This window comes from Olea europaea, chromosome 6, assembly GCF_002742605.1.
Source record: "Olea europaea var. sylvestris chromosome 6, O_europaea_v1, whole genome shotgun sequence".
Lineage (NCBI taxonomy): Eukaryota > Viridiplantae > Streptophyta > Magnoliopsida > Lamiales > Oleaceae > Olea > Olea europaea.
The window spans coordinates 623591-649628 of NC_036242.1; the positions used below are offsets into that span (position 1 = coordinate 623591).

Here is a 26038-nt window from a genome sequence, read left to right on the forward strand (position 1 = left end):
CAATTTTATAACAGTATATAGTGGTAAAATAGGAAATAAGTATTTATCCATTAACATGCACAAACCAATCTGAGATGGTGGCTCATTTAAGCAACACCGATCTTCCGTGTGCTCATTTTTTGTCTTGGTCGAATTGTTTTGCTCTTTGAATTTCAATAAGCTTTAATACCATATTAAGAATTCAAATTTCATATATATATAATAGGCATGTTCCTATAGTGAGATGCCAAGAGGGAAAAGGTTGAGAGGGTGGAAGATAGTGGACTGGCCATTATAGGCACCTGTGTTGAACCTCTATCTTAATTCAAAACTATCACGTAGGTTTTCTAACTGAGCACTGAGCAGTCCCCAAGAGATGAACCCTTGGATTAATAATAATAATACAAGGCCTAATCGAGTTCATGAAATATCCCATGTTGGGTAGTTGGCCAACAAAATTGGAATTATATATCAGATTTAAGATAAGTCTTGCTTACCATAGAAATTGCCGTAATACAAGGAATTTAAATGGTGGATGGTTGCATGATGAAAAGCATGGTGTCATTAATTTACTAAAGAACTCTTTTGTAGCCATGCAATTTTCCGATAGATTTGCACAGCTTTATTTTGATAACATATCATGCAGATTGTGAGCTTGCCTTACTCCATTTTCATTTTCCCATAACTCATTTGCTAATTCTCCACTACATATGTATTCTACGGCACTATGCGTGTGATCCAGCTATGTATATATATAAGCTAAGTCTGAGCGTTTATAGCATGTTTGGTATAGTAAATTCGACTTTCAAATTCTGTCCATTTTTACATACCAATTAGCATGACCTTTATATCTTCTTTCAAGTTCTCTTTCGCTCATCTACTTAATTTCTTCGTGGGTTTGTAAGTTCTAGCACTATGATGTCCCATTTAGATCTTAGTGGGTGCAAGAAGAGGAAAAGAGGGGAGACAGTTTTCAAATTCAAGACATTCGGGCAACGAGGCTACCCTGCAGAGTTCAATGGCTCCTTTCTACAAAATGTTAGAGAGCTCCTGGAGTTTGGGCAGGTTGAAACTCATCTGTCTGGTGCAATGACAAGCTGGTCATTTCAGCTGGAAGTTTTTCGGCATCCTTCGCTACACGTATTACTGTTTGTGATCGAGGAGCCAATTGAGTTATCGTTTCACCATCACTGCCAGCATTGTCAATATATAGGTACGGTCGACCCCAAAGTTATATGAATCATGGTGAAATTGTCTATCTATACATGAGTAGTCTTGTTTGTTTTGTTTGTAATTCTTATCAGTTCGACTAATTTCTTTGCAGTTCTTCCATAATCACTTCATCTTAAAGTTTAAGTTTTCGAGCAATGGTATGACTTGATTTTTGACATACCCCTTAACCTCTAGACTGGATTCATTTATCATCAAATGGCTGATATGCATATAAGTTTCCTTAAATAAGTGGCGACTGGACTTGAAAATCTATGTTGAACCACCTCATATAAAATTTGAAGTGTTACAAGAGGGAAACTAGTATTTGCATAAACTGTCTTCAGGCATATATTACCAAACATTTTCGAGCCTTTATGTTAATTTTCGCTGTCTTCAAATGCAACTCTTCTGTCCTTTATCAATGTTTTAATCTATGTATAACTTTCTTAGTATTGATTCAAATGTAGCTCAGGTTGGGGACATCACATGATTTGTAATAAAAAGTACCACTTTTTGTTGCCTTCCAAGAACACAATTCCAGCCTGTTTGAGCCACGATAACACGAATTCAATGTGCAAGTCGAATTTGATAGGATTACAAGGACATACCATGCATGGTGTTTTTCACAGTAATGGATTTGGTCATTTGCTGTGCATTAATGGGTTGGAGACAGGCTCGGACTTGGCTGGTTACCAAATCATGGAATTTTGGGATCGTCTTTGCGCTGGATTAGGAGCAAGGTTTGTTCGATGCTGAACTACTTCATGTAAAACCTTAATTTATTTCAATTCTGTCTTTAACACACTCCTCGTGTTGTAGGAAAGTAAGTTTTAAGGATACGTCACAGAAGAAAGGCATGGATCTAAGATTACTTCATGCTGTGGCCTATGGTAAGCCTTGGTTTGGTCGTTGGGACTACGTATTTGGTCGTGGAAGCTTTGGCATTAACTTAGACATGTATGAAAGTGCCGTTAAAGCCTTACAAAATGTGCCATTATGCTTACTTGCTCATCACCTCGACGCTCGTAAAAATGATATACTAATTTTACTATCGAGATATCAGATATTATCAGGACATTCTTTGATAACCTTAGGTGATTTATTTAATTTCATGTTAGAGTTAACATTGGAAGTACCGAAGGACAGCAGTACCACGTATAGTTCCCAGTATCCTGGACTCATATTGTCGGACACATCTTGTAGATGGTCCCCTAAGCGCGTTGAAATGGCAATCCGAGTAGTGATTCAAGCTCTAAAGAGAGCTGAATTAAGATGGGTTTCTCGACAAGAAGTACGCGATGCTGCCCGTGCTTACATTGGTGACACGGGTTTACTAGATTTTGTTCTGAAGTCTTTAGGGAACCATATAGTGGGAAAATATTTCGTTCGCCGTTGTTTAAATCCTGTTACAAAGGTTTTGGAATATTGTTTGGAAGATATTTCTAACGAATTTCCCAAACAGGAAGAGTTCTTGATGGTGACTAATGAAGCAAAATTGAAGCCACATCAAAAAGTTACATGGGTTCAACTTATGAAGGATATAATTTCCTTGTACAAAAATGTCCTTGTAGAGCAAAAGGAAATGACTAGTGCTGAAGGGCTTGGCACTATTTCTGTAGCTTCAAGAATTATTCTTGACACCAAATACTTTTTCAAAGAATATGGTGGGGAGTTCGGCTCAAAATCTGTGGTAAATAAATCAAAGCTATATTGCGCCGTAGTTTGGTCGACTTGTGATGGAGGAGCATTGTCGTTAGTAAAGGTCGCGACGCCATACGAGTGTTTCATATTGGAAAACAATGCCACGTTCGATGAGCTCAAGGTTGAAGTGCAAAAGACGTTTAGAGAAATATATTTGGGACTGAGAAACTTTATCGCAGAATCAGTTACAGGTTTTAATCTCAAAGGGACGGATTTAGTTTTCGAGATGGTGAGACCGGGTGGTAAAATCACGTTTGAGGGCATTGAAGGACAAAGAGAAATCGTCAATAGTGGGATATATGAAGGATTAACGAGTAATTTTGTGGTGGATTGTGGTTGTGGAACTAAATATGATGATGGGGAGAGAATGGTATGTTGTGATATTTGTGATGTTTGGCAACACACACGTTGTGTTCAAATACCAAATAGTGAAGAAATACCAAATATATTTCTATGCAAGACGTGTGAGCAAGATATCTTGCACTTCCCTTCTATACCGTAGTTGATAGAAAAATAAAAATTAACAAAGGGCAAGAAAACCTACGTAATTTCGTAGGTTACGCTAATGTTAATTAATTGTTGGACATGTTTGTAATGATAATATTTACGTCAAGATACAATATTATTGAGCATATGTGTCAATTCTTACCATGATATCGTTAAAGATATTTGATGTTTTTATATTGTGATCGAAAAAGGTCCACAAACTTTAAAATGGACTTCGTTAGTTTCTTATCTTAAGGTCGTGGACAAGGACAGATCTAAACTTTTTGTTCGGTCGGGTCGAAAATTAAAAAATATATTTTTTGAAAAAATATAATATTAATGAAAATAAGCTAATACGTATTTTGATACTTTGAAAACGTCGTATAATTACATTATTATCATTATCATTAAATAAATTTTGCTATTTGTATAGTTCTATTTACCATTTTGTTGGCAAGCACTAAGCTGACACCAAGAAAATCAAGTTGAATGTATAATGTAAATGAATTGAAATAAAATCCAAATTTAATTGAAATTCAAATTTAAAGTAAATTACATTTAATCCATAACGATTCTAAAATTTTTGATGTCATATTTCACGTAAATTTTCCTAATAAAATGATGTAAATTACATTAAGAAATTTATCTTGCAAAAATAATAAAAGATATTGAAATAATTAANACGTAAATTTTCCTAATAAAATGATGTAAATTACATTAAGAAATTTATCTTGCAAAAATAATAAAAGATATTGAAATAATTAAAATTTTTTTTTTTTGATAGATAAGACAAGTCAGACGTCTCTTTTGAGACATACGTTTAACGCATATTTAATATTTCGATTTTCGTTTGGACCATTCGATATGACTATGATGTAGTCTTCGAAACGAACTTCTGCATGACATATGCGATTTGTGGATTCGGATAGCAAATGATTTTTGATGAATTTTGAAAGTTTGCATATTATCGAAATCCTTGAAATACTAATTTGGAACAGCTTACTTAGATGCGTCGTAACTTTTACTATGATTGATCATTTCGCACACCATTAATGAGCGAAAATATTAAGAATACAATATTTCAACTTCATTTAACATCCATAATGAATGTGTCAGAGTAGATCGTAAATAGATCAAAATAACTATTGTTTTTGAAAAAAGAAAGGCAAAAATCTTGTGGGGTCACTTGACCCGACTTGACCCCACGTGGGTCCGCCCCTGGTTGTGAATCTTGTTAGTTCCAAACTACAATTCTATCAAAATTCTCACAAAGTTCTATGTGGATAACAGAAAAATGACATGGTATCCCATTATGTTTTATTTTGCCACATAATACGCCAACGAGGATATCCACATCATAATTTATATTTAATTTAGGAGTGAACATTTTAACCAAAATCAATCCTCTAAAATTGGAGGTTTCAGTCCAATTTAAAAAATATTCAAAACCAAAATCGAGATTTGATCGGTTTTTAGACAATTCTTGGTTCTTGAACATTGCTCATGTTTCCTTCGATTATTAGGTTGCAATTTCCCTTGAATATATTGATTCCTGTGCACTTGGTCGGATTAATATATTTTCCTTGATTTATATATCATTCAACTTAATAATGGTCTCGAAATTTAATATTTTTCTTGATTTATATGACCACCCTTTATATGGTGTGAATGTAACCACCCTTTATTTTAATAGCATCTAGGCTCTTAGTAGACAGTTTTACCCTTACTTGTTACCTCTAGTTAACAAGATGAAATTTTAATATAAAGATGGGTTCACCTTATTCTCAAATAAACTTGTAAGGAAAACACGTTTCTCAACAATAACAACTCTCTTAAAGGAAACTTAGATGAATGGCTATATGGCAATCCCAGATTGGCCCTCAATCTTTAACTTGGACTATGCTTCATCACGTGGATGATGGAAAGTTGAATCCAATCTACGGTTGAGAATAAGTCATTTCACTATGACTCTTTGGGGTTGGGAGTAGTTTGGATTATTCATTTTCGTTCTAACTTTTTCGTTTGAGTTCCTCTTTCTCTCTGTAGTTCTCAGTCTTCTTCTTTGTTTCGATCTATGATTTCTTATGAGGTTCTAGCCAAAATAGTTGTGGAATCCCCTTTGGTTCATGTTACTACCGTAAAATTAGGTCTGTAATAGTGGCTAGTATTGAGTCTGTAGAAGTGCAAGTAGTTCTCTGGTTAGGTTTAATTTAAGAGATTTGTTTGTAGGTCAATGATTAAGTCTGTAGAATTGCAAGCAGTTCTCTGGTTAGGTTTCATAATCTATACTCTCTTTTTGAAAGGTTTCTGTTGTGCTTAGTGTTTGGACTAATCTTTGAACCCCCTAGATTAGGCATTTGTGAAACCTAGTGAATATTTTTTTATGTTCCTTTATTTTTCTTCTCTGTGGTTGTGGTTTATTGTTCATCTTTTTTATATTTGTAGGATTACAAAACCCAACAACTGGTATTAGAGCCATCGGGTTCTCTAGGAGTGCAAAGTTTCAAATAAAAGTTTCTTTCGGGTCAAAACTTTTATGGAGATCTGGTTTTTTACCTATAGAATGATTTAAGTTTTTTTTTTTCCTTCTTGTGAGAAGGTAATTTGATCTAAGGCAGTACGCCGAATATTGTGATCTCCAGGTGATTAAGAAGAGTTTCTTGGCTTCTGATTGGGATTAGAGCAAAGTTTTCTTTTACTGTTTAAATCAGTATATGATGAGAACGCTCTAACACTTAGACCTCTGTAGAGCAATTTCCTTTTGATACTTGATAGATGATATATGCATGTGATACATTCCATGTATGAATATTGTGACTTGAATCACATATAAATATGCTTTTGGAGGATACAGTATTAGTTAAGTTCTCGACTGTTATTTGGTGCGATTATTTAACTGCAAGACTCATTTATTCTGTATCAATTATTATTGTTTCTGCTTCAGTTTGATGCATTATTACCTGCTTTAAATTCTTGGAAAGCTTTCAAAACCTTTTCTGTTCATTAGTTAATTTTAAATTCGAGATTATTCTATGTCCATGAGTATATGCCACCCTTTTATAGAATCCGTAATGGATTTGAAGGTCGAATTGTCACAATTTGATATAAATGGGGATTACTCAATATGGAAACAAAAAATAAGAGCCATATTTTTTGTTTCAATGAGGGTCACTAAAGCCCTTGATGATCTTGTAACTTTTTCTGATGAACTTAATTCTAAACTTAATGAAATTGAAGGCATGAGCGGAATTTCTTATAAATCTATAATTCTACATTTGTATAATAATATTGCAAGACAAGTTGATGGAGCCAAAACTGCTAGAACCTTATATAGATTGCTGTTGATACTATGTTTCTAACTAAAACTTTGCCAAACAAAATTTATCTTTTGGAAAAAGCTATTTAACTTTAGAATGGACCCTGGGAATGACTAGGAGGTGAATTTTAGTGATTTTAGTATCATAGTTAAAAGTCTTGCGTATAATGAGAAGAAATTTGATGATGAAAGCCGCCTTTTGATTTTACTAAATTCTACTAAATTCATTCCTGATTCTTATAAAGAAGTCAGGAATGCAATAAAATACTCAGTGGATAAATGGACACACGCAATACTTGTTGTTGCTTTAAGATCTAGGGATTTAGAAGTTAGAAAGGAGTCCAAAACTAACCCTAGAAAAGAGAGCATATCTGTAAGAGGAAGAGTTAAAAAGAGAGAAAAATTTTCCAACCAAGAAGGAAAAGGAAAATCTAAAGGTAGATCAAAATCTAAAGATAAGAACAATAAGAAATATTACAATTGTGAAAAATTGGGACACTTCAAAAAAGATTATTTTGAGCTAAAAAAGAAACAAAAAGAAAAAAATTATTGGGAGTTAAACAACAACACAATTTAATTTGGGTTTGACAGTCTGTATGTTATGACTGTAGCCAATGAGGAAATTAATAAGGATTGGATATTAGACTTAGGGTGTATCTTTCATATGTGTCATATAAAATCTTGATTTTATAATTACAAAGAAATAGAACCTAGGAATGTTTACATAGGGGATGTTTACATAGGGGAATGTTTACATAGGGGATAATAACTCAGAGATTGTTGTTGGAATTGATGATATTGCCATGAAAATTGTTGGAATTGATGATATTGCCATGAAAATGCATGATGGCAATTATGAATGTAAGATATGTTCTTAATTTGAAATGAGGTTTACCTTTAGGGATCCTTGAAGATGAAGGATATAACTCCTAATTCCAATCTCTTTACCATTACTGAAATAAAATTGATCTATGGCATAAGAGATTGGGGCATATTAGAACAAAGGCCTAAAATCTTTAAGTAATCAGAAGTTACTTGGAAAAGATTTAATCAAAACATTAAGGTCCTGTTCTCTTTGTGTTTTGGTTTTGTAGTTTTGAGTTTTGAATTCATTTTGTGTTTTGTGTTTTGAGGGCTTGTTTTGAAATTGTTGAAAATATGTTCTTTTCGTCATTTTGCAAAATTGTTTCTCAAAATACAAAAATGAAAAATGCGTTTACTTTGAAATTTTCAGAATAATTTTTTATAATATTTTGTTGAAGAAACTGACACAACATCGCCATAACACCACCACAAAGTCGACCAAAATCAATACCACCACAATGCCACCACCAGTCACCATTGCCAACCATTGTCAAAATCAACACCAACACTAGGAACCATCAACCAAAATCACCACCACCACCACCACCACCACCATCATCGTCATGAGTCATTAAAAATTGCCATTGCCGCCACCACCACATAGGATAAAGATCGGCAGCAAAAGGGGATACGTAGAAAACAGAGAAGAAAGAAGCCACATCAATTCAAATCATCAAACATATCATCACATTTAAGATTAATTCAACCACCACATCACCATCGTTGACCGTCACCACCACCATCAAACAAATCAACCGAATTAACACCAACACCATCACTACCATCAACTGTCATCGCCGTTAGATCGAAAAAAGGAAAAAAAAAACCAACGGGCAGAGTGAAAAGAGGACGAACTATAGCCGAAGTCGAAGAGTGTGCTGCTACGACCTTAGGCTCCCCAAATCGCAGCCGACGTCGAAGAGAGAAGAGATGGAGACGAGCCCAAACTAGCAGCAGCCTTGGGAGGCGATGCTGAGACACCCCACGCCCACGCCGGTATCAGGGCATATCCTTCATCGCCTCCTCATGCCGGCGCCGACAAAAGAGAGGGGGAAGAGAATGTGCATTTATGCAACAAAGAGAGAAGACAGATGGAAGAGTTTGAACAGTGATGCAATTTTGCCTGATTTTTGCGTTTTTCACTTGTTTTCTATTTTTGTGAAGAATTATGGGTTTTCTTCACAATTTTTTTTTTTTTTTTGGTTTTTGAAAACTCGTTTTCGAAAATGGAAAAGAGAACGTGTTTTCACTGTTTTCAAAAATCGAAAATAGAAAACGATTTAGTAAGGCAAAGAGAACAGGGCCTAAACTTTTGTAAAACCTGTGTACTAGGTAAATTTCACAAAGTGATCTTTGAGACAGGTTTAAATGTCACCAAGAGACCTTTAGACTATGTCCATGCCGACTTATAGGGACTTGAAAGTTGTAACGCCCCAATTCGCAAGGATCGAAACGTCGTTAGATTAATTGTACTTTTAGCCGTAAAGTTAAAAAGATAGCTAAACTTTTAGAGGAAATTATAAAGATTTAATTTAAGAATATTTTTTTTAAAAGACAATAAATGACAACATAGCTCAATACAAAATAAACTAATTCCTAATGTCTTCATGTGACATCCACACATAAATATATTTTTGTTACGTGAAATTCTAGGCTAAAATTTAAAAATAAATGTTGTTGTTTGACTTTCCATTTTTGCACAATAAGTTTTAAAGTAAACTCGTTTATATGGTAATCTAGATTGAAATTTCACGAAACTTTAAGGGAATGTAGGAAACTTCTCATAATATAACATATCCAAAATTCAGTTTTTGTCGGTGACATATGAGATGTTAAAATATTTTTCAAAACCTCATAGCGACTCGATTTGGGAAGTAACCCAACGCAGCATACTTAAGGTGGCATATAAGATTCCATAGATATTGGATTGACATGATTTTGAGTTTATTCAGTAGCTAATTCATGAAGCTATTAAATCCCACTGGTTTTGACCAAAAATCCCAAGTAACAATTGAGTTACGAATTTTTAAGTTCAATGGCAGAAATTGGAATTTTCAAAAAATGGCAACACTATGTTTACTTAAAGTGACATATAAAATTTTACCGACATCAGATTGACATGATTCTAAGTTCAGTTAAACCTCGATAAAATAATACCCTCGGGACCTAAAAAAATATTCATTTAGCGAGGTTATTTATTTATCGACAAATGAATAAATTATTCATTTATCGATAAATAAATATTTATTATTTTAGAGAGAGCTTTTCAATATAAAATATGTACATTGTATGTGGTGAAAAAAAAAATCAAAAGACACTAATCAAAGTATTATTTGAATCTAGGGAAGCTCAAAAGTTTTAGTGAAACTTAATGTCTCTAAAAACTAAGTTCACGTACATAGCAAATGAAAAAATTTAGTCTTTACCTATAAAAACTAGATATTTGAAAGACATATTCCAAGCACATATAATATTTTGTTTCTCCTCCAATGTCTTCTCATCATTTGAAATGAGCAAAAAAATCAACTTTAACCGATAAAATGAGGAGTGCAATATGTGAGCATAAAAAAGAGAATCCAACTATTAGCCAAAAAGATATGCAAGCATGGGTGCAACAAAAGTTTGATTTGACTATTAGTCAATCAACAATATCGAACACTCTCAAAAGGGCGTCGGAATATTTGTCAAATGAGATGAAAAATAGCGATGTTAAAAGGCATAAATCGGCAAAATATCCTGATTTAGAGAAAACTTTGTATGAGTGGTTTCTTCAAGGGAAAAATAAAGTGAACATGTTTGGAGAAAATATCCAAGGAAAAGCAAAAGAGTTTTTGCAAAAAATGTATGGTGAAACTAATCCAAAATTCAGCTTTTCTAGTGGATGGTTAGAACGTTTCAAGGTAATATATGGAATCAAATCTTATCGATGTTTTGGTGAAAGTGGTTCAGTTATCATGGAGAACATTGAAAATGCTTTACCTGGAATACGATCAAAACTAGACTAGTTTCAGTTGAAAGATATTTACAATATGGATGAAATTGGATTATTTTACCGATTGGAAGTTGATCATTCACTTGTTACCAAGCAGCTCGAAGGATGCAAAAAAGATAAGGAGAGAATTACTGTTGTTGTTTGTTGCAATGGTGATGGATCTGACAAAGTATCACTTTGGGTTATTGGTAAGTATGCAAATCCTAGATATTTTAAAAATGTGAACATGAACAATCTTAATTGCAAGTATCGATCCAACAAGAAAGCTTGGATGACTGGCTTGTTTTTTCAAGATTTTGTTGGTTGGTTTGATAAGAGAATGAATGGCAGGAAGGTTCTCTTAATAGTCGACAATTGCCCAGCTCATCCAAAGGTAGTTGAAGGCTTGAGAAATGTAGAGTTATTTTTCTTACCTCGTAACACAACGTCTAAGATTCAACCATGTGATGCTGGGATTATTCGAGCATTCAAAGCTCATTATCGTCGTCGTTTTTATTCTAGTATCTTACAAGGCCTTGAGGTTGAAGCACCAAATCTTGAAAAAATTAATATTTTGGATGCTATTAATTTTGCTAACATGGCTTGGAATTTTGATGTGAAAACAACAACAATTGCAAATTGTTTTTGGCATTGCAAGATTCGATCAGAAGAAAACAATGTTTCCGAACCAGAAGTTGGTGAATTAGATGAAGGTATCCTAGGATTAAATGATGTCATCTCTAATTTACACTATAGAAATGTGATGGATGTTGAACATTTTTTGAACTATCCTAGCGAAAATGATGCAGTTATGGAATCACCTACAGACGAAGAAATTATTCAATCGGTAATTAACAGTAATGATGATGAGAATGATCCTGGTCCCAAATGTGTAGTCAAAAGAGGCATTTCAAGTAATGGTCACCTTAAGCAACTACTTGCTACAACACGAGCAAAATATTCCGAAAGTTGTGTATGCTCTACAAAAAGTTAAGGATGGGGTTCATTTTGATTTAGGTGAGAAGAAAAAACAATCAACTATAGATGCATATTTTCAAAAAGAATGATTATTGTATGGGTATTGTTGATTGATTAAAAGATTTTGGTCTCTATATATATATATATATATTTTTTTCCTCAATGAAATCCAATAATTATTACTTTATATTTTTATTGGGCCCTTAAGGATTCAATTTTTTTTTATTACTTAATGCATTTAGCGAGGTTATTACTTTAGTCCATTGGCCCAAGTCGGGATTGAAAGAAATTATTATATAATCGAGCTTATTACTTTATCGAGGTTTAACTTATTCAATAGCTAACTTATGAGGCTATCAAACGCCATTAGCTTTGTTAAAAAATTCGAAGTAACAAATTAGTTATGAATTTTTAAAATCTGAGCAGAAACTGAAATTTCTAAGAAAACAGTAACATTAATTAATTGACAATTTTTTTTTGAAGACAGTGTTTTGTAAGTAAATTCTAGATCACACACACACGCGCACGCACACACACACACACACACACACACACATATATATATATATATATTTTTTTTTGAACATAACCTATTCATAAGAAAATGTTCGTAAAAATAATTTCATATATGATGTCCATAGAAAACTAATTAATAGGAAACACAAATATTTTATAATCAATATAAAGTTGTTAATTCACCGACTTTTTCATCTCAAATTGCATCTTCAACGACCATCATCCGCGCCCCCAACAAAAGAACAAAATCAACCTGTAAGAAGGGATTTAACCCATGAGTTTGAAACTCAATAGATATCATCGGTGCATTTCGTAATCAAATTAGAAAATTCGAACCATGAATTCATACTGTCGCACGTAGATGGATTTTCGGTAAAATTCGATATCTATAGCATTATCATAACACGTAGAGCCGGAGAATGATCATTCAAACTATAGTAGTGCCGAAACACCATACCCGGATGTACCATTTCATTGAAACATTTATCGAAAATCATAATTTAAAAAACAAAATAAATACTTGCACCTCAACCTATTTTGAATTTTCTTGGATATCAAAGAACAAATGTGTAGAAAGTTTTTCTTCTTCTCACCCTTATTATTCCCTTAGCTTAAATTGACATAAAATATATTTTTTTGAGAGAAAATAAGATGAAATTCGGATTTAAAGAAGGATGTAGTGAAAAAGTAACCTTCCACTTCTTGTAACATTTCTTTTTAATGAAAAACTAAATGGGGGGAATTGTATTATCATAAAGTTTTTTAAATTAGATCTTTAACTAAGAATTTGAATAGTTTTTAAGCCTGAAAAAAATTCATAAAAAAGTTTTATAAAAACATCTACATGGTGATTCGAACCTGGGTTGCCTAGATGAAATGCCATGTAAATGACCATTGGGGCAACCCAATTACTCCTTAAATCTTTGTAATCAAATTTACTTAAACTTAATCTCTTAAATTGTTGGGCTTTCAAAATCTTAAATGGTTGAGCTTCCACAACTCGTTTCTTGAATGAGATAGATTCATAGTGCTAGATCATCATAACATAATAGCCTAATTTCATTTTATTTCTTGGGCTTCTACAAAAGTCATCCACATTAGTAGTAATAAATACTTCTTATCTATTGTTGAAAATTGTTGATGTCAAAATTTGAAAGGATGATTTTGAACCAACTTTAAGAAAAAAGACAATTTGTGTTTAGAAAAGATCATAAAGATGTAATCGTGCCATAAGTCGTTATCTCAATTCGCTCTACCTTTACAAGGGTCATATTCAACTATTTTTATAGATTTCAGCCAAAATTATATCAAATCAATTAAATCAGCAACAGTGCCGAGCTTGCAACTCGGGTTGCCGAATTTTCCAACAATTGGTCAATGAAGCCGATGGTCATGTGCCAATGTATTGCCAAAGTAATGATGGCCTGTAGGGGGTTGGAATTCGAGGACTTGGAATTGGCTATCCCGGGCGACGATGACATCACATGTGGCGAGTGTCTCTAATTGATAAGGTGCTGTGATAAGGGGTAATCATGGTGTTTTTCTAAGATAACGGTGGGTAACTTCGACCTGAGGGTGTGGGCCGAACTCAATTTTAACTGAGGTGTGGGTTAGCGAACTGTTTTTACCAGATCGGAGTTCGGATGTCAACAGTTATCCCCCAGGTCAGCCCTGTCGTAGGGGGGGCTAACCTCAATGATGCTTTTTCCAAGTAGTACATTTATGGTTGTGACAGGTGTCATCTTTAGAGATGGATGAGCTGTACGCCACTTATAAATAGCTTCTTCAGCAAGCTTTGGCCAAAACTACGTCGTTTTGTCTCCCAGAGTTTTGGACCGTTGATATTTTTTTCCTCTATTTCCGGATGAATGGCTCAAATCGCGCCCTCTCATCTTCCCTTTCTTTAAATCCGGTTTTGGTCAATCATTTCTCTTCCTATTTCGCTGATTTTTACTCTCTCAGATATTTTGGCGATTTTCCTAAGTTCGTATTCTTGTATTCGAGTGAGGTCGTTTTCTCAGTTCGTTTCCCAGGCATCCTTCTATTCTTATCTGCTGCCTCCTTTCAGTTTGTGATTCTTTTCTTAGTTTATACATGAGTTCGGACGAGTCTAGAGTTCATTCCTGGGGCAACCAGCAGGAAGAGTCAGTTCCCTCGAGTTCGTCCTCTAGTTGTAGGGAAGTTTTTACCCTCATTCCTATTTCTATAGTTAACCCAACTGACCTAGGGCATCCTGTGATGGACTTAGGATGTGAGGGTTCCAAGGGAGCAGGGGGATCCGGTAAGGATGTTGAGGAGGGTATTTTCGGGGAGTGGGGGACGAGTTCTTATAGGTCGATTGTGACAGGGGATGTGTTGGCCAGCTGGCGAGCTAAATACGCCATCCCTAATTTGGTAGTTATGATAATACTAGAGCCTTTTGACCGAGCTGACACTCCTCTTGAGAGATGTGTTGCTCTGAACTTGGCTATCCTCCAGGCTGGCCTTAGGCTTCCTTTTCCTGAGGTGATCCGTAAATTCCTTTCTTCTTGGGGCATAGCTCCCACGCAGCTATGCCCTAACGAGTGGCAAACCTTAATAGCCACCCTTATTCTGTGGGACCAAATAGGAAATCCCGAGCTGAGTGTCCAGCAATTCGATTTTTTATTTACTTCTAAGGAGGATGGGAAGAACTCGAGCTGGTGGTACACAAGCGTTAGGCCCAGGACGAAAGGTTCTTTGGTGTTAGACACCCCTTCCTCAATCAAGAAATGGAAGGAAGAATGGTTTTACATATCGGGGGAGTGGCAGTTTCATTCTGCCGAGGTGAATAGGGAAGACGTGGTTCCCAGGCTCTATCATTCGTTATGTAAGTGTCTTTTTGGGTTTTAGTCTTTTAGCAAGGCATATGTTTTACGAAGTGCTAACCTCGGTATTTTTCTTTGTGCAGATTACAAGAAGGAGACGTTAACCAAAGACACACAGAGAAGAGCTGAGAAAATAAGATTGTTACCTAAAAAGCAGAGGTCCTATAAGTTTGTAATTTCAGATTCGAACTTATATCGGATCGGACCGCTGCAAGTACGAGCTTCAAGTTCGGCTCCCTCTAGCTCAGGTAATATTTTAATCTTCATTCGTGATTATAATTTCTTTATGCATATACATGTTTTCTTTTTGAGCATTTCGTTTTTCTCTCAGGTCATCAGGACGAAATGCGGGGCTATAAGGTGGCTAAGGCGACTGCTGCATCGAAGGGAAAAAAAAGAGAAGTTCCAGATCGGATGGAGAGCCGTTCTGAGGAAGTGGAAGAAGAGGTTCCGTTAAAGAGGAACCGATTTGCACCCCCGCCATCACTGAGAATTCCGGAGGTAGTGACTTTGCCGAGCCCGACCCTGCCATCTTCCTCGTTGCCATCACCGGTTGTTCCTTCTGTTGTGGGGACCAGTTCTGCAAACTTGAAGGATCGGTGCCCAAATCTACAAAGGTTGGACTGGGAAAGTCTGGTGGGACACAGATCGGAGATATTTCTGGACTATCTCCGGGCTCCTTCTCCTCCCAGGGGCATGACTGCCTCGCTCACTTCGCCTTTGAGGGAGTCGGCCAATTTACTTACCCAGAGCTGGGGTGAGAGGGAGCAGGGCTGTCTGAATGAGATGCCCATTGGCGAGGCTTTAGTCACTGCTCAGCTCCATGGCCACCGATCAGTTTTGTACATGATGGCAGTGGCGGATAAGGTATACCTCGTTCTTTTTTTTTTTTTAACAAATGCCTTAATGACTTGCTTGATTTTTGATTTCTAAAAACAGGTGAAGTCCGAGCTGGATAAACTCATAGAGGCCAAAGATCTAGCCTTCAACCTTTATGATAGCATGGAGGCCTAAAAGGCCCAGTTTGCTTTGTGGGAGAAGGAGTATAAGGAGAAGCTGAACCAGATGGAAATTGAGCTGAACTCCAGGCTTGATGTCGAGGAGCGACTGATGGAGAAGATTGAGGTGTTGAGGGCCTCGGAGGAAGAGGCCAGATCTTGAGCAGAAGAGGAGCATAGCAAAGTTTGAGAGGCCATCCAGAGGGTTCAGGAGGCCAATGAAAGGGCGAGGTAGGCCATAAAAAGGGCTAAAGAGGCTGAGGCCAAGATCGACAAGACGGTGGAGGCCTGGAAGGAGTCCTACGAGTTTGATGTGGTAGCCCAGGATGTGTACGTTGTGGCCTTGAAGGAGTTGATAGGGCACATCAGGAAGAAGAGGCCCGATCTTGATGTGGCCTTTCTGGATGAGGCATTGGTGGGGCAAAAGGAGGATTTGCAGAAGTGAGTTCGGCCCACACTCTCAGGTCGGAGTTACCCGTCGTTATCTTAGAAAAACACCATGATTACCCCTTGTCACATCACCCTATCAATCAGAGACACTTGCCACAGGTGATGTCATCGCTGGCCGGGATAGCTAATTCCAAGTCCTCGAATTTCAGCGCCCTACAGGTCATCATTACTTTGGCAATACATTGGCACATGACCACCGGCCTCGTTGACCAATCATTGGAGAATTCGGCGACCCAAGTTGCGAGCTCGACACTGTTGTTCATTTGATTGATTTGATGTAATTTCGGCTGAAATCTGTATAAATAGTTGAATAGGACCCTTGTAAAGGTAGAACGAATTGAGATAACGACTTATGGCACGATCACATCTTTGTGATCTTTTCTAAACACAAATCGCCTTTTTTCTTAAAGTTGGTTCAAAATCATCTTTGCTAATTTTGACATCAACAGTTTAGCGCTAGAAGGAGGGCCCTAATTGTGAAAAATAGATTCATTTGCTCCATAAAAAAAAATAAAAATTCTTTCAATGCCCATGAGTTATAGCTCAAGTTCCAAAAATCCATCTCACACCCACCCTCACGAAACGAATGTACCACTGAATTCTCCACAACGGCAGGACCCTCAAATGATTGCAATGAGGGAAGCCCTAGAAAAATTGACAAATGCAGTAGGGTGAATGGAAAGGAGCCAAGCCCATTCGTCCCCACTAGATACCGAGGTGTAATCTCCTGTAAGGATAAAGGCAAAGCGTCCCCCCACCAGGAGGACTCTTCACTTTTCAAGAGGAGAATCATCGTGAAGCCAAACCGACGAGGTCAAAAGCAAGGAACCTAAGGCAAGCAGGACTGCAAGTGTGTTCGACAGATTGGGGACTCATCACTCGCTGACCCCTATGCAAAGATAAACCGACCTGAAACGCCCTTTGGAACAAACAGAACCCGAACTAAGCGCGCTTAAAAAACGCATTGCCAAACTGGAGGATAAAAACAAAGGTGGCACGAAAAGTTACCAAAACAAACGACATTCCCCCTTCACCAAGGATGTCCTCATAGAACCACTGCCTGAAAAATTGAAAATTTCCCAGATCGCCGCATACGAAGGAGATAGTGACCCACTCAGCCACCTTGACAAATACACCTCGTGGATGGAACTACAGGGGGCAAGTAACGCAATCATGTGCCGAGCATTTTCCCTAACTCTAGGAGACAAAGCTCAGAGATGGTTTAGGAGGCTACACGAAAGGTCGGTAAAAGACTGTGATGATCTAGCCATGGCATTCTTGGCCCAGTTTATGGGCTTAAAGGCTGTAACTACAGCTAAAGAATGTCTAGTGAGCATCAAGCAGGGAAGAAGTGAATCCCTCAAAAGCTATCTGAGTAGGTTCAACAAGCAATCCATGGAAATAGAAAAAATATCTGATGATGCGGCACTCATGGCCGTATTAGCAGGGCTAAGACCAAAAACAAGATTCTGGTGGTCAGTACATGAGGACGGCCCAAGGACTTATCACGAGTTCCTAAACCGAGCTGAGAAACACATTAGCGGTAAGGAGGCAACCTCTGACCAAGAGGAAGCAAGACGAGAAATTGACCTCAATGATGTGGTGAAAGAAAAAAAACCAAGCCGCGGTCCTCAACCAGAAAGAAAGAAGGATAGGAGAGAAAGAGAACGTCCCAGGGCTCAGCCATACAAGTTTTGAGAGTACCACCCGCTCAAAGCCTCCTTGGAAGAGGTATTCACGCAAGCCGACACAAAAGAAGCATTTCGCAGACCTATAGTCCTGAAAAATGAATAGGCTGCACAACGCTAAGGATGATACTGCCGATACTACAGAACGATGGGCCATGATACTGATAACTGGCGGGACTTAAAAAGAGGAAGTTGAATCAGTAATTCGACGAGGTCGGTTACAGGAGTTTGTTGCATAGCCAAAAGAAGCGGATCGACCTACGATGTAGTAGCCACGGCTGCAGAGGGCCCCACACGAACCCAACAGGCGATCCCCAACCGAAATCAAAATGATGGTGGGCGGAAATCAATATATTGAAGGATCCAGAAGGGCCAGGCGAAGGCAAGCCCGAAGTACAAAAACCGTACCGAACTACTGGAATCAAATCCCTAGGATCGGCATTGACCCCGAATCGTTCTGGTTCATGGAAGAAGATCCTGAAGGAATCCTCCAAGACTAAAGTCACGCCCTGGTGGTTACAATGATGGTCGCCGGAGTGAAAGTCCACCGCACTCTAGTGGACAATGGAAGTTCGGTCAATATACTGTACTCACGAACTTTGAGGTAGTTGGAAATATCAATTTGCTACCTCTAACCGTATCCAAGGAAATTACAAGGATTTTCTGGGGATCCTATCGAAGCCCTAGGTCAGATAGTCCTTAGTGTGGAGCTCGGCGAAGCTCCTCGCCAAAGAAGAATCTTAGCGGATTTTGTGGTGGTCGATTTACCGTCCAATTACAATGCAATATTGGGACGGCTCATTTTGCACGAACTAAAGGCTACCACGTCAATTTATCATTATTGTGTGAAATTTCCCACCCCTTACGGGACTGGAATTATCCGAGGGGATCAAGCTACTGCAAAGGCCTGCAACGTCGACCTGCCAAGGCCACAAGTCAACATGCTGAGGAGTAGGATAAACACACAAGTCGAGAAAGCCAAACCAAAGAGACCAATCATTGCAAATCTCTCAAAGATAGGCATAACGGAAAAAAATCTCAAAAAAGCCACAGAGGAGCAACTATCTTTTGACGAGAAGGAGGTGGACCCACATCCTTACCACGGAGTTATGGTAATCTCGTTGCCTGTAGCCGGGGTAACCATCCCCAAAGTCTTGGTGGATACAGGAAGCTCTCTGAACATCCTATTCAGCCACACCCTAAAATGGATGGGTATCCCTACTAACTTTCTTCAACCATACCCAAATATGGTCCTAGGATTAAGCAGAGCCTTGACTTCTGCCAAAGGATCAATCAAACTCAAAGTCGAGTCTAGATCAACACCTCGGCAGTTGAAGACGAACTCCGAGTTCGTGGTGTTCGACACCCCCTCCCCTTATGATGCTGTGATGGGACAGCCCCTACTCTTCAGCCTGAGAGCAGTAGTTTTCCTATATCACTATTCTATCAAGTTTCCCATACCCCATGGTGTGGGGGAAGTCAAAGGAAACAGGGAGCTCGCCGAAAGTTGCCAATGAAATACCTGTACCAGCCATCAACACAGCTTCTCGGGGGTACATATGGCGAACATATGGGAATTCGAACTCATTCCTTTAGACCCATGGACAAGGATTGAAGGCGGAGAACCCGTAGAAGAACTAGAAGGAGTTCGAGTCTGTGCCAAGGACCAAACAAAGGAACTCAAAGTTGGGTGCGAGTTGCAGCCCTCCACCTGAAGCAAGCTTGTGGCTTTTCTTAAAGAGAACCTCGATGTCGTCGCTTGGGATCACGTGACATGAGAGGAATAGATCCTAATATTACATGCCACAAATTACAGGTGGATCCCTCAACTCGGCCAAAGCAACAAAAACGATGACCTATGAATCCTGAAAGATATGAAGCACTAAACAAAGAGGTGCAAAAACTGTTGAACAACGGTTTCCTCCATGAAGAGAAATACCCGAAGTGGGTCGCGAATCTGGTCCTTGTGAAAAAACACAATGGAAATTGGCGGGTATGCATAGATTTCACTGATCTCAACAAAGCATGCCCCAAAGATAGCTTTCCATTGTCGAGGATAGATCAAATGGTGGACGCCACAGCCGGGCATGAGCTACTCAGCTTCATGGACGCGTATTCCGGATACAACCAGATACCGATGTACGGCCCAGATCAGGAGCATACGTCTTTCATAACTGATCGAGGTCTTTACTGCTACAAAGTAATGCCATTCGGTCTCAAAAACGCTGGCGCCACCTACCAGCGACTCGTGAATTCCATGTTTTCCCAGCAGATCGAAAAAATAATGGAAGTATATGTTAACGACATGCTGGTCAAAAGCATAAAGGTCAAGGACCACTGTCAACACCTAACCGAAATGTTTGATATACCGAGGAAGTATGGAATGAAGTTGAACCCGAGAAAATGTGCTTTCGAGGTCAGTTCAGGAAGATTCCTAGGTTACATCGTAAACAACCGAGGAATCGAGGCAAACCCTGAAAAAATACAAGTTATCATCCAAATGAAACCCCCAACTAAACCCAGAGAAGTACAAAGTTTAACTTGAAGGGTTGCGGCCCTCAGTTGGTTCGTCTCCAAATCTACGGACCAATGCAAACCCTTCTTCAACACGTTACGAGGTAGAAAGAAGTTCGAATGGACCAAAGAATATCAGGATGCCTTTAACGAGCTAAAAAGATAATTAGCCAGACCCCTGGTGTTTTCAAAACCTAAAACAGGTGAGGCCTTGAAGATATATTTATCAGTTTCAGAGCACGCCATTAGCGCCGTTCTAACCCGAGAAGAAAATGGCATTCAACATCCGGTTTATTACGTAAGGAAAGCGCTTCATGAAACCGAGCTAAGATATTCGACTATAGAAAAATTGGCATACACCCTGCTGATGGCAGCACGAAAACTGAGGCCATATTTCTTGGAACACCCCATTGAGATCCTGACTAACTCTCCATTGAGACAAACGCTACAAAGACCCGACACCTTTGGACGGATGGTAAAATGGGCAATAGAGCTGGGACAATTCGACATCAATATACGCCTCGTTTCTCCATAAAGGGCCAGGCACTCGCCGACTTTGTCTCTAAGTTTTGCAACGTCCCAATTGAAGAACAACAGGAAGAAACCCCTTGGAAACTTTATGTCGACGATTCATCCACCGGAGAACGATCTGGAGCCGGCGTCGTATTAATCAGCCCTGATCATCGCATGTTCTGTGAAGCCTTGCCATGTTCTATGAAGCCTTGCCATTCGACTTCAAAGCCTCAAATAATGAGGCTGAGTACGAGGCTCTTATTGCTGGAGCAAAAATGGCCTCGGGATTAGGAATCTCCGACCTAATCCTGCACAGCAACTCACAGCTAGTCGTGATTCAGGTCAACGATGTATATATGGCGAAAGAAGATAGGATGGACAACTACCTACGTGTTGTAAAAAAAGAACTCGAAAGGTTCAAAACCTCCCAAGTCAAACAAATTCCCCGATCTCAGAACAATCATGCCGATGCATTGGCTCGCCTAGTCATCAGTGAGGGAATCAAGGAATTCGATAGCATTCCCATAAGAAGGATATCCCTACCATCTACCGAGCTAGATAAAGTGGTCCTGATGATGATAGACCCCAAACCAACTTGGTAGGACGAGATCATCTCTTACCTGAAAACTGAAAAATACCCCGAAAATCCTGCAGAGGCTAGAAAGCTCCAAACAAGGTCGGCCAGGTACACTCTCATTGATAATATACTATACAAACGGGGATATTCCACGCTCTTGTTAAGATGCTTGAATGAAGAGGGAGCCCAGTACGCCCTGCAAGACATTCACGAAGGAATATGTGGAAACCATTCCAGCGGACTCTCACTGGCCCACAAGATCGTACAACAAGGATACTTTTGGCCTACAATAAGACAAAATTCCCTTGAATTTGTCAAAAGATGCGATAAGTGCTAGCGCCTCGCCCCCATCATAAACACTCCACCGTGAGAACTAAACCCAGTGACAGCACCTTGGCCCTTTGCAAAATGTGGGGTTGACCTAATTAGACCCATGCCCGTTGGGAAAGGAGGTGTAAAATTCGCTATCGTCGCAGTGGACTATTTCACTAAATTGGCCGAGACAGAGCCCCTTGCCACCATCACCGAATAGAAAACAACCCATTTTTTGTGGAAACGGTGATCTGCAGGTTCGGCATACCTCACTCCATTATTACGGATAATGGAAAACAGCTCTACAACGCACGACTTTCAGATTTCTGCAAAGAGCTCGGCATCAAGAAACATTTCTCATCACCAAACTATCCACAGGCAAACATCCAAGTCGAAGCCATTAACAAGATTATTAAGCACACATTGAAAGCAAAACTTGACTTGTTAAAAGGAGGATGGGCTGAGGAACTCCCCAGTATGTTATGGTCTTATCGAACTACCGCAAGAACAAGCACTGAAGAAACCCCATTTTCAATGGCTTTCGGCGTAGAGGCCATGATCCTGTTGAAAATCCACATTCCTTTGCCACGCATAACTGATTACGACGAAGAAAGGAACCACATGGCTCTTCGCACGGAGCACGACCTAACCGAGGAAAAAAGGAACAACGTCGAACTCAGAAATGCCGTTTACAAACAGTGAAACACCAAGTACTATAATAAAAAAGTACGAAAAAAAGAATTTGAGGTAAGATCCCTCGTCTTACGGAAAGTATTCCTCCCCACAAGAGAGATCGGCAGTGGATGCCTAGGTCCGAATTGGGAAGTTCCCTATCTGATAACGAAGATCCTGCTAAAAGGGGCATATGAACTGGAAGACTTGGGAGAACAGATCCTTACCCCACCCTTGAAATGCTGAACACTTTAAGCAGTACTACCAGTAAACGGAAAAAGTCCCCTTGTAACGTCAATCATATCAATAAAAAGGGACTTTCTGTTTCTTTTGAACATTTTTGCTCGGCAACCTGTCTGAACCTCATTAAGCCCTGCCTCATATGCAGGCCGATCTAAGGTCGTATGTGCTGCGACACTTAGTGGAAGATTCCTCCTAAGAAACCTCATTAAGCCCTGCCTCATATGCAGGCTGATCTAGGGTCGTATGTGCTACGACACTTAGTGGAAGATTCCTCCTAAGGAACCTCATCAAGCCCTGCATCATATGCAGGCCGATCTAAGGTCGTACGTGCTGCGGCACTTGGTACAAATGCCCAACGTATATGCCTAATTCGGAAAGCGCGTACTGCACAACTAAGCGAAATTCGTTTAAAGTAATTCTACACACTATTGTAACACTCTTACAATTTTTGCTAAGTCTATGAAAAAAGCCGTACTAAACATAAACAAATTATCATTTCAAATTAAAACATCATAAATCAGTCAAAACAAAGTTTGAATCACAAGTCAAAACTAAGGGTTTTGGGGGCAGGGTTGATATCTTCAACATCCTAAGTTTTCGGTAACACCCGGACTCCGGCAGACTCCGACAACTTCCGCAACTCTTCCTTCTGCCCCTCCAATGCCTCATCCAAAGAGGCCACATCAAGATCGGGCCTCTTCTTCCTGATGTACCCTATCAACTCCTCCAAGGCCACAACGTACACATCCTGAGCCACCACATCAAACTCGGAGGACTCCTTCCAGGCCTCCACTGCCCTGTCGATCTTGGCCTCAGCCTCTTCAGTCCTTTTTGTGGCCTGTCTCACCCTTTTATTGGCCTCCTGAACCCTCTGGATGGCCTCTCTAAATTTGCCACGCTCCTATTCTGCCCGAGCTCTGGCCTCTTCCTCCGAGGCCCTCAACACCTTGATCTCCTCCATCAGTCGCTCCTCGACATCAAGCTTGGAGTTCAGTTCAATTCCCATCTGGTTCAGCTTCTCCTCATACTCCTTCTCCCGCAAAGCAAACTGGGCCTTTTCAGCCTCCATGCTATTATAAAGGTTGAAGGCCTGATCTTTGGCCTCTATGAGTTTATCCAGCTCGGACTTCACCTATTTTTAGAAATCAGAAATCAAGCAAGTCATTAAGGCATTTATAATTAAAAAAAAGTAAGAGGTATACCTTATCCGCCACTGCCATCATGCACAAAACTGATCGGTGGCCATGGAGTTGAGCAATGACTAAAGCCTCGCCAATGGGCATCTCATTCAGATAGCCCTGCTCCCTCTCACCTTAGCTTCGGGTAAGTAAATTGGCTGACTTCCTCAAAGGTGAAGTGAGCACGGCAGTCATGCCCTTGGGAGGAGAAGGAGCCCGGAGGTAGTCCAAAAATGTCTCTGATCTGTGTCCCACCAGACTTTCCCAGCCCGACCTTTGTAGATCTGGGCACCGATCCTTCAAGTTCACAGAACTGGTCCCCACAGCAGAAGGAGCAATCGGTGATGGCAACAGGGGAGACGGCAGGGTCGGGCTCGGCAAAGGCACTGCCTCCGAAATTCTCAGTGATGCTGGGGGTGCAGATCGATTCCTCTTTAACGGAACCTCTTCCCCCACTTCTTCAGACGACTCTCCATCCAATCTGGAACTTCTCTATTTTTCCCCTTCGATGCAGCAGCTGCCTTAGCCGCCTTGTAGCCTCGCATTTCATCCTGATGACCTGAGAGAAAATGAAATGCTCAAAAAGAAAACATGTATATGCATAAAGAAATTATAATCACGAATGAAGATCAAAATATTACCTGAGCAAGAGGGAGCCAAACTTGAAGCTCGTACTTGTACAGTCCGGTCCGGTATAAGTTCGAATCTGAAATTACAAACTTACAGGACCTCTGCTTTTTAGGTAACGATCTTATTTTCTCAGCTCTTCTCTGAATCTCTTTGGTTAACGTCTCCTTCTTGTAATCTGCACAAAGAAAAATACCGAGGTTAGCACTTCGTAAAACATATGCCTTGCTAAAAGACTAAAACCCAAAAAGACACTTACATAACGAATGATAGAGCCTGGGAACCACGTCCTCCCTATTCACCTCGGCAGAATGAAACTGTCACTCCCCCGATACGTAAAACCATTCTTCTTTCCATTTCTTAATCGAGGAAGGGGTGTCTAACACCAAAGAACCTCTCGCCCTGGGCCTAACTCTTGTACACCACTAGCCCGAGTTCTTCCCATCCTCCTTAAAAGTAAACAAAGAATTGAATTGCTGGACACTCAGCTCGGGATTCTCCATTTGGTCCCACAGAATAAGGGTGGCTATTAAGGTTCGCCACCCGTTAGGGCATAGCTGCATGGAAGCTATGCCCCAAGAAGAAAGGAATTTACGAATCACCCTAGGAAAAGGATGCCTAAGGCCAGCCTGGATGATAGCCGAGTTCAGAGCAACACATCCCTCAGAAGGAGTCTCAGGTCGGTCAGAAGGCTCTGGTATTATCATAACTACCGAACTAGGAATGGCGTATTTAGCTCGCTAACTGGCCAACACATCCACTGTCACAACCGACCTATAAGAACTCGCCCCCCACTCTCTGAAAATACCCTCCTCAACATCCTTACCAGATCCTCCTGCTCCCTTGGAACCCTCACGTCCTAAGTCCATCACAGGATGCCCTAGGTCAGTTGGGTTAACTATAGAAATAGGAATGGGGGTAAAAACTTCCCTACAACTAGAGGACGAACTTGAGGAAACTGACTCTTCCTGCTGGTTGCCCCAGGAATGAACTCTAGACTCATCTGAACTCATGTATAAACTAAGAAAAGAATCACAAACTGAAAGAAGGCAGCAGATAATAACAGAAGGATGCCTGGAAGACGAACTTAGAAAATGACCTCACTCGAATACGGGAATACGAGCTTAGGAAAATCGCCCAAATATCTGAGAGAGTAAAAATCAGCGAAATAGGAAGAGAAATGATTGACCAAAACTGGATTTAAAGAAATGGAAGATGAGAGGGCGCGATCTGAGCCATTCATCCGGAAATAGAGGGAAAATATCAACGGTCCAAAACTCTGGGAGACAAAACGACGTAGTTTTGGCAAAATCTTGCTGAAGAAGCTATTTATAAGTGGCGTACAACTCATCCACCTCTAAAGATGACACCTGTCACAGCCATAAATGTACTACATG

The 26038-nt window shown here is 39.5% G+C and overlaps 1 protein-coding gene and 1 pseudogene across 3 annotated transcripts; both read left to right on the top strand.

The window, feature by feature from the left end:
• The first annotated feature begins 668 nt into the window (after positions 1-668).
• On the top strand, positions 669-3540 carry LOC111395402 (PHD finger protein MALE STERILITY 1). 3 transcript variants are annotated; one of them, XM_023021378.1, is made up of 4 exons: positions 669-1192; positions 1664-1931; positions 2011-2081; positions 2310-3540. In XM_023021378.1, the coding sequence occupies exons 1-4, from the start codon at positions 895-897 to the stop codon at positions 3392-3394; spliced, it is 1722 nt and encodes a 573-aa protein (XP_022877146.1). In that variant the 5' UTR covers positions 669-894; the 3' UTR covers positions 3395-3540. The 3 variants fall into 3 exon arrangements, with proteins under 3 accessions (XP_022877146.1, XP_022877144.1, XP_022877145.1); XM_023021376.1 differs by having other exon boundaries at positions 2011-3540; XM_023021377.1 differs by having other exon boundaries at positions 1865-1931; positions 2011-3540.
• Positions 3541-9520: 5980 nt separating this feature from the next.
• LOC111396420 lies at positions 9521-14121 on the top strand (annotated as a pseudogene).
• The last annotated feature ends 11917 nt before the right edge of the window (positions 14122-26038 follow it).